Raw genomic sequence first — 12029 nt, forward strand, 5'->3', positions numbered from 1 at the left:
ATTACAACATAAAGCGGGAAGTCGCCTCCCTTGCGCAAGAGCACACAGCACTAGGCAGTAGTGCAGTTACCTTGGTGGGTCCCTGGGGCTGGTAGGTGTCCCTCCTGGGAACTCTCCAGGGCCAAGCCAGCCTGGTTGAGTGGGGGGACGCCCCCCACCAAGGCACCCGTGGACGGGGAAGGCAAGTTGGCTAAAGTCAGGGGTTGGGAGGAAGAGGGGGTGGCCAGGCTGTGTGGGGAGGGGAGAGGCTTGTAGAGGTTCGGGGTGACAACTGGGGAGGAGATGGGACCTGGGGGACAGAGAAAGTTATTAATGTTTTTTCTTGGTTCACAGAAACAAAAACATGTGTAGTGTCACCTGTAACACTACACATGTTTTTATTGGTGCCCTATAATTGAATTTAATTAATTCCGTTGATGATAATCATCAATGAGTGGATTAGAGTTGGGGAAATCTGCTTTATTGTAGCTGTACCTCCTCTGTAGATCAGTAGCACCACCTCTCCCTGTTTGGTGTGTTCTTGCAGGACTCTCTGGACCTGAGGAAAGAAATGCACCAGTGCTTATTATTTTTAATGGGCTTAAATGGAAACTTATATAGTGCCCCGTATTCTAAATCCTGTTTCAGAAGATTTTCCATCCTAGTGGATTGAGGAGCTCAGTAATCTGGGAGTTGTGAGCACTGCTCCTACAGGAACCAGCTCAGGAATAGATGCTCCAAACCTTCTTTTCACACATACAGACTCAAACGCTGGAGGCATGATAATATGCCATTCATTGTTAAATGAAAATCAAAATAACATCCTGGCACAGTGCCGCTCAAAGTCACGCAGCAGAGCCACCCAGGGAAGTTGAGAAAGGTTCAACTTTATGTAAATGTCCTCTGATGTGCAGTAGAAATAATCAGTTGTGCTTGTTTTGATTCTCTCAGGAAACAAAAGCACAGAGTTGTTTTTCAATCAACTACGTAAAAGAACTTCAAAATAATGTTGGGTTAGTCAATGGCTTCCCGATGCTTTACAACCGAACTTTAGAGGCTTCATGGACAGAAGAACAGAAGATTACTTCAGGCTCGGGGGAGGCAAGTTAGAGACTGCCATGTTGAGTCTGTGTGTGAACTGGAGGTACATTTCTCACCGGGTAGTGCTGATTGGTACTTGTGACTGAAATTCTGGATAGCCAATGAGAGTGGAGCATTCCCATTCTGCAGATTTATGAGACTACCTTGACCCTGACTGCTTATGTTGGACAAGTTATAATCTGTTACCTGGGAGAAGCTAAGGCTCTGTATGTCTGCTCCGTTGATTTTAACTATAGTGTCCCCCGGCTGCAGCGAGGGGCAGTGTCTTCGATCCCAGACCCGCCTCACCACCGCCAGCTGACCTCCTTGGCCACCTGCCATTACGCTGAATCCCAGCCCCCCACTCTCACTGCGCCCGAGGGCCACCGGCACAAGCTCCCCACTGGCAGCTGACCCGGGTGACCCTGCCCCGAGGGGGAGAACCAGCCCTGGGTTTCCTCGGGCAGCTGGGGAGGGCGCTTGGTGATTGGCTGGACAGCCGTTAAAGCCACAGGGTGGGACGTCTCTGGGTGGGGTCAGGGCGAGAGAAGTCTGGGGCATCAACGGGCGCTGCACAGGAGCACCAGGGGGTGTAGAGGAGGAGGTGGGGTTGTTAGCAGAGGTGGGGCTGGTGCAGTTTTGGGGGAGGCCCGTCTCTGGCTGGGAGAGGGGAAGTTTGGATAGAGTGTGGGAGGACGAGGAGGTGATGGGTAACGTGGAGGAGGAGATAGGGAGTGTCGACGTAGACAGGTCGCTCTCTGAAGACTTGGAGCTTTGGTGGTGGAGGAGGGAGGAGGAGGAGAGGGCGGGGAGAGTGCTACTACTGTAGCGAATCAGAGAAGACCTGCAAGGAGGAGGAGGAGCAGAAACAGAAAACAGATGTTTTATACTCTAAACAGAAATGTTATAATGTTATAATCTGCGGCTAACACTGCCAATACTAACACTCAAGTTCCTCTCACCTTCGTGTTCCAGCACTGGACAGGCCACCATCAGAGTCACTGTGATTGGCTGCTGTTCTCTCTGGAGGGGGTGGTGGACCCAGAGGGGGGTCAGAGGAAGTGGGCGTCGGAGGGCCTCTCAGTCCATTCGTCATTGGCAGAGCAGCATAGGAGGGCGGGGTTTGGCCCTGTCCTGGATTTCAGAGTGAAGGAGTTAGTAATTATTAGGCAGTTAACTGATTAATGATTGACAGAGTGAAATTAAAAATAGACAGAAAGACAATAGGTGGCTAGATAGATCAAAGTTTCATGGATAAAAGCCGAATGATGAGATCTCGGGTGGCTGATTGATTGGATCTGAATTTAATAACAAAAACAAACAGAAAACAGCCTCTCTGCTCTGAAACTAGATTTTATTGCTGCCTTCAGCTTTACTGCATTTCATCTGTGAGTTTCAAGCTAAACGGGTCATCCTCCTGACCTGGCATGCTGCCGTTGGCGTCCAGCGTTCGGCTGTAGGTGAGGTGTGTCGGCCCACGGTTCACATTGGGGGGGTTGGAGGGCTCGCTGGGAGCCTGTGGCTGGGGGGTTAAAAAGGGGTTAAAAAGTCAGATACAAGGTTAGTGATTCATACAGGGTCATGTGCAAAATAGAAAGAATAAAAGTTGTAATAATACTAAAACTGCAGTCAATATAATGTATACCGCACCGTCTCTAGACTCTGTTTGGGACATCCATCAGGATTGTAAAGCATCGGGTATCCTCTCCTCAGCACCACGTCCACACTCTGACCCATCGGCACTGACATCAGCATCTCTACCACCTCTTTATGAGAGCGACCCAACACACAGCTGTCATTGATGTAGACCAGGATGTCCGCTGGAGGACCACAGACCAGGAGACACAGTCAGTCTACAGGTGATCAGATCATAATCTGACATGTTCAGGTGTCTGGGTCTCGTTCACCATCAGACTGTGGGACATGTGTGTTGTGCAGCAGGAGAGATTTATGATGTGTTTTTTATTTGTGCTCCGGAAACATTTCAGTACAATTCCTCTTGGTTCTTTTTGTTTTTTGTAATTTCCACAGTGTTTTATTGCAGTGTTTGCAGTGTTATTGCAGTATTTACAGTCTTACTGCAGTATTTGCAGTGTTATTACAGACTTATTGCAGTGTTTACAGTCTTATTGCAGTGTTATGACAGTGTTATTGCCGTGTTTACAGTCTTACTGCAGTGTTTACAGTCTTATTGCAGTGTTTTTACAGTCTTATTGCTGTGTTGTTTACAGTCTTATTTCAGTGTTATTGCAGTGTTTACAGTCTTATTGCAGTGTTTACAGTGTTATTGCAATCTTATTGCAGTGTTTACAGTCTTATTGCAGTCTTATTGGAGTGTTTACAGTCTTATTGCAGTGTTTACAGTCTTATTGCAATCTTATTGCAGTGTTTACAGTGTTATTGCAGTCTTATTGGAGTGTTTACAGTGTTATTGCAGTCTTATTGCAGTCTTATTGGAGTGTTTACAGTCTTACTGCAGTGTTTACAGTGTTATTGCAGTCTTACTGCTGTCTTGGTCCTCCAGGTGTGACGCTGTACACCTGTAGAAATTCTCTGCCTCTATTTAACTGATGTCAGTAGTCAGTACTAACAGTAGTAGTGGTAGTAGCAGTATTGCAGTATTAGTACCTGTGTTTAGTGCTGGCGGTCCTCCAGGTGTGACACTGTACACCTGTAGAAACTCTCTGGGGCGACTTCCTCCGACGATGTTGAAGCCGAAACCTCGAGGACCTTTAGACAGCCGAGTGTGGATGGAGTAACCCTTCAACTGACTGGGCTGCTCGGTGAACTCTGGGACTGAGACAGAGACGACGTCAGTGAGAGGACAGGTGAGAACAACAGTGTGTATTCAGAGTGTCTCTTCCATAAAGTAGTTGTGAGAGATAGATTGAAAATAGAACGGTCCAAATTTGGCTTGCATTCAAAACCCTACTGAAGTAAAAGTACCAAAGTATAATCAAAGTAAAAGTAGTACTAGTAAAAGTTCTGATGTACAAATCTGTTTTCAGTTTTTGGCCTTTTCTCTGATCTTTGATTTTTTTCTTTTGAGTTTTTGATCTTCGTTATTTGAATGAAACCGTTTGAGGAGAAATGTCGTAACAACGTGTCATATAAACTTCTCATGTGTGTTGATCTTAATCTGCAAAGTAACTAGAGCTGTTAAATAAATGTAGCAGAGTAGAAGTACAAAGTTTAAAGTAGCATTAAAGTACAGTACTGGAGTAAATAGTCACTAGTTACTTTCTACTACTGCTGAGGACAAACAGTTGATTAGAACCTCAAACTGAAGATTCTACTGAAGTTGAAATAAATAGTAATAACAATAATAAATAATACATAGTAGTTGTTAAATGTATGTGGAAGTTGTATCACAGTGTTGATGACAGGGTAGAAGATGAGTAGAATAAAGTAGGGCTAACAGGATGTTAAAGTGAGTCTGTGCTGCCCCCTGCTGGCTGTCAAAATAAAAGTCCCATACAGTAACAGGAAGTGAGGGTGGATCAGTTTGGATGTTTCAACAAAACTTCACATAGAATAAAATAAGTAAATATAGAGAAATAATAAACACAATAAATAAAATGTAGATAAATATAGATTAATCAAAACAAACTAATGAATAGTTATTTATTCACTTGACTTAAATGAATATAATAAAACACATTTAAATAAATTAATAAAAATACAAAAAATTGAGTTCAAGTCCATCCAGTGATTTCCAGTTTTAACACTTCAAACAAACAATAAAAGACGCCAAACAGTAGGTGCCACCGAGTTATTTAAGATCGACCAATCAGACAGACAAACAGACTTACGTTCTGTACAGGAAGTCGTCTCTTTGTTCTGAGTTCGAGGATCCAGCCAGCTGGTTGTCTTTGAGTTATGACTAACAGAGACATCATCATCATCATCATCATCATCATCATCATCATTATCATCATCATCTGTCTTAATACATCCATGGTCAGAAGGAATGCTGGGTAATGTAGGAACAGTGGAACTCATCAGAATGTGACTTTACGTTAAAATTCAGTGTTTTCTTTGCCTGGTTTGGCAGTTGTTGAAAAATCTTTCTCTTAATAAATACAGGAAACACTCAGTGATGATGTCACAGTTTTGAGAGTCTGATGTTGAGTCTGACTATTAAAGACAAGTAAAGAAAAACTTGTTTATTAAAGTCACCCATTAAAACTAAGGAGTACTGGTTTAGATAAAAAGGCCTTTTAAGGATAAAATCATTTGTATGTACCAGACTTCATTGAAAAAACTTTACATTTTAGGCTCTGACATCATTAAAGTGTCACCTACAGCAGAATCAAACAGTCCAATTCAATAAAAATGTAATTACTGATGTTTTTAATAAATCAATCATCATCAGTATCATTCCTTACTCAATGTAGTACGGCTCTCCTGAATCACTGAACGCCAGCTCCCAGTTTTCAGGCAGAGGACCTCCTGCTCCTCTTCCTCTCCCAACTCCTCTTCCTCCTCCTCCATTCTCCATTCCCTCCCGACTCCCCACCGCTGACTCCCACGATTGGCTGAGTGGTAGGGTGGTGGGTGGGGCTCCGGCTGAACCCGCTGACAGAAAGAGAGAGTGTTTGTTAGTAGTTTAATTAACACACCTGGTGAAACAATACACACACACACACACACACACACAAGGTAAAGGTAAACTGCTTCACAAACAAGTAAATATAGAAACCAGAACAAAACTTCAATCAACCAGCAGCTCCTCTGACTCATAACACACACACACACACACACTCTCTCTCTGTGGTTGTATTTAAGCTGATCCAGCCTGTGGACGTTTTCCCAGACTGAAAATCATTTGGCTCAAACTGAAATTGAAGTTCCTGAAGTCACAAATTAACTGAAGCGTTCAGTTCACTGACGGTCTGTAAACATGTTTACTTTACTTTTACTTCTGTCTCACTTCAACTTTATTTGGACCAAAAATGCCCTCATATTCCCAAAACGTGTTTTAGTGTTCCAGAAATGTCCTCCTGCTTCAAAAGTGTCCCCACTTTCCAAAAATATCTGCACTTTTTATAAATGTCCGCACTTTTCAAAACATTCCTCAGTTTCCAAACAGAAATGTACAAAATAATGTCCCCTGGTCTCAAAAATACACTCGCTTTTCAGAATTGTCCTTTTCAAAGACGTCCTCATACTTACGAAATGTCTCCACTTTCCAAATGTTAGGAGAGAAGTCAGTCACTTCTGTCTCAAAAATGTCCTCAAGTTCAAAACAAAGCCCTCACTTCCTGTTTCTCCTCCTGTTTCTAAAGAGTTATTTAAATCTAAAATGGAACCAGCTGTAGGACGCCAGCCCCACCTGTATACCAGAATGTTGAAGTGTCCCTTTAAATGCACAGATTCAGACAGTGTGTGTTCAGGTGTGTGTTTTGATGTGTATTTGTACCTGACAGTCCGCTGTCCTCCTCGCTGTTGTCTCCTTCCTCCACAGCTTTCTCCAGGTTACTCAGAGATTTGCTCCTCGTCCTGAAGTTCCTCAGCAGGTTTCGATGTTCCTGGTACGTGATTGGTGGACTCTCTGGACCGATGTGGACTGGGCGGGGCGTCCCGTAGTAGTTCCCTGTGATTAGACAGAGAAAAGAAAAAATGGTCCATATCTATTTTTGAGCCAAAAAAGATATTTACATTTAAATATGTAAAGAAAAATACTTATATAATAATAATAAATAAGGTTTTGAACTGGAGATGAACTCAAAGCATCATCAGTCAGACAGACACAGGTTCATTTTTTACTCATTTAAAAGTTCAGCATCGTCACTTTGTTTAGTGTGAACAGAGAAATATTTATGTGTGAATTCAGTTTCTATTTTAGTCTCATTAATCCCATCAGATTAATAGTGCAGAGAGAGAGAGAGACATAGAGTGGGTTAAAGAGAGAGAGATGGAGGACAGACTGAGGCAGGTTTGGTGTTTGAAGGATTAGAGACTGAAAATCCTCTTTTCCTCCCAAACACTGTTAAAAAACTCAACGTCAGTCACTCATCACATTTACTCCACCCTGTAAGAAATCCCTTTATCTCGCCGATGCATTAGTTTAGTGTCTTCTGAATGTGTTTTAACGAAGGGACATGTTATTTTCAGGCTCAGTGTAATGTTGTGGCGTTATAGTGCTGTATTGTTGTGTTGTATTGTTGTGTTATCGTGGCGTTGTGTTGTATTGTTGTAGTATCATAGTGTTGTAGTTTTGTCTTGTTGTAGTGTCTTATTGTAGTGGTATCGTAGTTTTCTCTTGTAGTGTCTTTTTGTTATTGTCATATAGTATTGTGTTCTTGTGGTGTTGTGTTGTATTGTTGTAGCGTTGTATTGTATTGTTGCAGTGTCGTGGGTGTGTTTGTTTTTAATACCTTTGAACTTGCCGCTCTCCAGCAGAGCTCCAGACTCCTCCAGAGAGAAAAACTCCTCGATGGACACAAAGTTGTAGTCAACACCTGAAATCTCCCCGTCCCGAGGCTGCCTGGTTGTACCTGTGGGGCGGACACTGTGATGTCATCACAGAGGGACAGAGCTGTCCTGTTTCAGGCTACAGACTCCAACATAGAGAAGTAATTACTGAACATAAATACATTGAATGGCTGTTGAAGGAGGATGACTTTTAAGTCCTGTTATCAGAAGGTGAAGAGGTCTCACTCTGTCAGTTTGAGCTGAGGCCAAAACTTCAAATATTCCATTCTGCTCTGTGTGTGTATATTACCCCTGATAAGCAAACTCAACCTGCTCTCAACTTTTCCACTCACACTGTGTGACCTACACACACACACACACACACACACTCACACACACACACACACACAGCGTTTAAATACCACCAACACATGTTGAGTCTGCCTCCTGCAATCATTAACAGAGTTCATCAACACTCCACTTTATTTCAATTTAGCTGCTCAGGTTGAACTTTAACCTTCAGTTCTAACATTCATTTAAAGGACAATACCAGCATTTAATTCTTCATGTTTTGACACTTTCACTATAAATCCAACATGATGTCGTCTTGTTATCTTGGACTACACGGCAACATATATTATATTAAAGTGACTGTGTGTTGAATGAATGCTGGTATGAAAATATAGATGCAAATAATATAGATGTTGACTTTTATTGAACAGACTGTGTGTGTGTGTGTGTGTACAGGTGTGTCTTACAGGGGACAGCCCGCAGGTACAGGTTCTCTCTGATGAGCTGCTGCAGCTGACTGTCCATGGAGCCTGGAGTGAAACACTTACTGAGGTACAACCTGAGGTCCTTACAGAGGGACGAACCTGACAGAAAGACAGAGAGAGAGAGGGAGACAGAGAGACAGACAGAGTCAGAGACAGAGACAGAGAGAGAGACAGACAGAGTCAGAGAGACAGACAGAGTCAGAGACAGAGACAGAGAGATAGACACAGAGAGACAGAGAGAGAGAGAGAGAGACATAGTGAGACAGACAGAGAGAGAGACAGAGAGAGACAGAGAGAGAGACAGAGAGAGACAGAGAGACAGACAGAGAGAGTGAGAGACAGACAGAGAGAGTGAGAGACAGACAGAAAGTGAGAGAGAGACATGGAGAGACAGAGAGAGAGACAGAGAGAGACAGACAGACAGACAATGAGAGAGAGACATGGAGAGACAGAGAGAGACAGACAGACAGACAATGAAAGAGAGAGAGAGAGAGAGAGAGAGACAGACAGAGTCAGAGACAGAGACAGAGAGAGAGACAGAGAGAGACAGAGAGAGACAGACAGACAGACAATGAGAGAGAGACATGGAGAGACAGAGAGAGACAGACAGACAGACAATGAAAGAGAGAGAGAGGGAGACAGAGAGACAGACAGAGTCAGAGACAGAGACAGAGAGAGAGACAGAGAGAGACAGAGAGAGAGAGAGAGAGAGACATAGTGAGACAGACAGAGAGAGAGACAGAGAGAGACAGAGAGACAGACAGAGAGAGTGAGAGACAGACAGAGAGAGTGAGAGACAGACAGAAAGTGAGAGAGAGACATGGAGAGACAGAGAGAGAGACAGAGAGAGAGAGACAGACAGACAGACAATGAGAGAGAGACATGGAGAGACAGAGAGAGAGAGGGAGACAGAGAGACAGACAGAGTCAGAGACAGAGACAGAGAGAGAGACAGAGAGAGTCAGAGAGACAGACAGAGTCAGAGACAGAGACAGAGAGAGAGACACAGAGAGACAGAGAGAGAGAGAGAGAGAGAGACATAGTGAGACAGACAGAGAGAGAGACAGAGAGAGACAGAGAGAGAGACAGAGAGAGACAGACAGACAGACAATGAGAGAGAGACATGGAGAGACAGAGAGAGAGCATTGTTGTGTTGTGTTTTCGTAATGTTGTCTTGTTGTAGTGTCTTATAGACTGTATATAAAGATGGCCGACGCGTCTCCACTTCGTCCACTGTACAAAAAGCCAAACTCTCCCGAATACAGAGGCTGCCATCTTGATAGTCTGCGCAGTAGTGATCGGGGGGTGGAGCCGTGGGATCGAGGTCCCGCCCATACACCCACCCGACCCAATCGCAAGCACACCACAGTCAATCTTAGCTGTCAATCATGAGGTTTCACCCCGTTTTCATAGCATCAAATAACGAATAATTAAAACCAAACTGATACATGAATCAGATAAAATAAAGTAATCATACAGCTCTTCTAGACTTCGCAAACGTTATTGGACCGAATTGATCAAATTAATATCAGAATGTTTGTGACATTTAAAGAAAAGTTTTACAGTGTGATGAAGGCGGTAGTCGTAATACCGAGTGTGGCCACTATACCAAAATCCCTTCACAGTCAGCACCATTCCAGGGACCTTGAATGAAAGACACTATCCAGTTGCATTATGGGACATAATATTCACTTTGGGGACTTTCAGTTAATTCATTTTAATTAATTATTAGAGTAACACAGACAGTCTTTTAGTCAGTTGACTGCGGGTCAGCTGATCATAGTAAAATATAAAATAAGTCTACAGTCAAGCAAACAATTCAACACTTCGTTTCTTTGGTTTAAATATCTTCATATTTTCCTGTAATTAGTAACTACAGAGTGAATTAGTGTAATAAGTAATTAAACTGTTTATCCAGGACCTTTCAGAGGTGAGCATAGAATAAAACACCATAAAATAAGAACGTCACACATAAATGAATAAAGCAAAATAAATAAGAGCAACATAAAACTGCTGTCCACTGACCTGGTGAGACAGTCTTGATTCTGATTGGATGAGGACAGGAGTTGAGGACTCCTCTGACATCGCCGAGGGTCATCCCTAACACGGGCGTCCCCCCGATCTCTAAGATGATGTCACTCACAGTGGCCCCGCCCCCGTGGGCTGCAGTAACGAATGGGAACTCGCCGTAGTCAGCTCCGCCCCCGATGGCCAGGCCAAGTTCTCCAGAGCCGCCGCCCAGTGGGACGAAGCTCTCCTGGACCTGAAAACAAACATGGAGGACGAGAGGTCACATGACTGTAACACTGGTGAGAGTTTAGATGTTTCTTTATTCCAGTCATTAAAATCATCTTTCATCGTTACCTTGGAGCGCCAGTGGAGCTTCTTCACCGTCGCTTTAGACATGGCGGCCGAGCTGCAGACAGGAAGAAACAAACAAGGTCACTGAACATGCTCAATAACACTACGACTGTGTGAGCCAGTTCAACTGGCTGGAAATTAAAAAAAACGTTCACACCTGAAAACACCTGTGAACACATACAGACACCTATGACTACCTGTCAACACCTGTAGACACCTGCAAAAACCTATGAGCACCTGTAAACACTGGTAGATGGTAGTTAACACTCTCTGCTCACACCTGTCAACTCTGTGAACGTCCGTAGACGCCTGATTCTGATTCTTCCTCCATCAACTCACCGACTCTCTGCTTCAGACTCTCTGCTCAGGGAACAGCAGATGGTGGCAGACAGCAGGGAGCCCCCCCCCCCCCCCCCCCCCACACACACACACAGTTATATACACACAAACACAAACACAAGCAGACCAGCCACTGACACCATTTCATTTATACACAATCAGACCCACAGGGAAATACACACACACACACACACACACACACACACACTCTGCTAGACGTTGTGCATTAAATATGGATGAGCATATGTGAAGGTGGGAGTCAGAGAAGAAACAAACAACAACGTTGTTAAACTAGAAATCTAACTGATGAAATGAAGAAAGGATGGAAGCTTTCTAGGAAGTGAGGACGTGAAGTTGCCTCCCAGTAAGAAAGCATGGAAGTAAAGATACATCCTGGTTAAGGTAGTGAGGAAATGTAGAAGCTAAAGAAAGAAGTACAGAAGCTTTCTGGTAATGAAGTAGGAGTATGTATTGGATTAAGATGAAGGAGGTAGAATGCATCCTGATTATGTAGCAAGGAGGTAAAAAAAAAAAACCAGGAGTTACGAAAGAATTAGGAAGAGGAGTTTAAGAATGTTTCTAGGAAGCACGGAGGTATAGAAGATTCTTAATTAGGAAGCATGGAGGTAAAAGCATCATAGGTAGGAAGTTAGGAGGTAAACAAGGTTTTTCATTAGGAAGCAAAGACTTAAAGAAACTTCCTGGTAATGAAATAGGAAGGTAAAGAAGGTTACTAGTTAGATAAGTTGGAGATAAAGCTTCCTAATAAGAAAGCGAGGAGTTGAAGAATTGTTCTAAGAAGGCTCTCCAGTAAGGAGGCTTAGAGGTAAACAAGCAGGAAGCAAGGAGCTATAAGGAAGCTCCACGGTAAGGAAGCTGGGAAGTAAAGAAGCCTCCTTGTTAGGTAGTGAGGAGGTAGAAAAGCTTCCTCGTTGGGTAGTGAGGAGGTAAAGAAGCCTCCTTGTTAGGTAGTGAGGCAGTAAAGAAGCCTCCTTGTTAGGTAGTGAGGCAGTAAAGAAGCCTCCTTGTTAGGTAGTGAGGAGGTAAAGAAGCCTCCTTGTTAGGTAGTGAGGCAGTA

General features: G+C 43.5%; 1 protein-coding gene across 1 annotated transcript in view; it reads right to left on the minus strand.

Annotated features, from left to right (window-relative positions):
• magixa (MAGI family member, X-linked a) overlaps positions 1 to 10657 on the minus strand; it is a 28297-nt gene extending 17640 nt beyond the window's left edge. The window contains exons 1-14 of the mRNA XM_070910956.1: positions 10616 to 10657; positions 10277 to 10514; positions 8235 to 8351; positions 7440 to 7559; positions 6482 to 6655; positions 5448 to 5637; positions 4872 to 4942; positions 3688 to 3855; positions 2710 to 2879; positions 2482 to 2581; positions 2022 to 2193; positions 1267 to 1903; positions 475 to 538; positions 71 to 289 (exon numbers count right to left, since the gene is read on the minus strand). Of these exons, the coding sequence (XP_070767057.1) occupies positions 71 to 289; positions 475 to 538; positions 1267 to 1903; positions 2022 to 2193; positions 2482 to 2581; positions 2710 to 2879; positions 3688 to 3855; positions 4872 to 4942; positions 5448 to 5637; positions 6482 to 6655; positions 7440 to 7559; positions 8235 to 8351; positions 10277 to 10514; positions 10616 to 10657 (2482 nt within the window). The remainder of the gene's footprint in view (positions 1 to 70; positions 290 to 474; positions 539 to 1266; positions 1904 to 2021; positions 2194 to 2481; positions 2582 to 2709; positions 2880 to 3687; positions 3856 to 4871; positions 4943 to 5447; positions 5638 to 6481; positions 6656 to 7439; positions 7560 to 8234; positions 8352 to 10276; positions 10515 to 10615) is intronic.
• Between the last annotated feature and the right edge of the window lie 1372 nt (positions 10658 to 12029).

The sequence above is a fragment of the Enoplosus armatus genome, chromosome 8 (genome assembly GCF_043641665.1).
Source record: "Enoplosus armatus isolate fEnoArm2 chromosome 8, fEnoArm2.hap1, whole genome shotgun sequence".
Lineage (NCBI taxonomy): Eukaryota > Metazoa > Chordata > Actinopteri > Centrarchiformes > Enoplosidae > Enoplosus > Enoplosus armatus.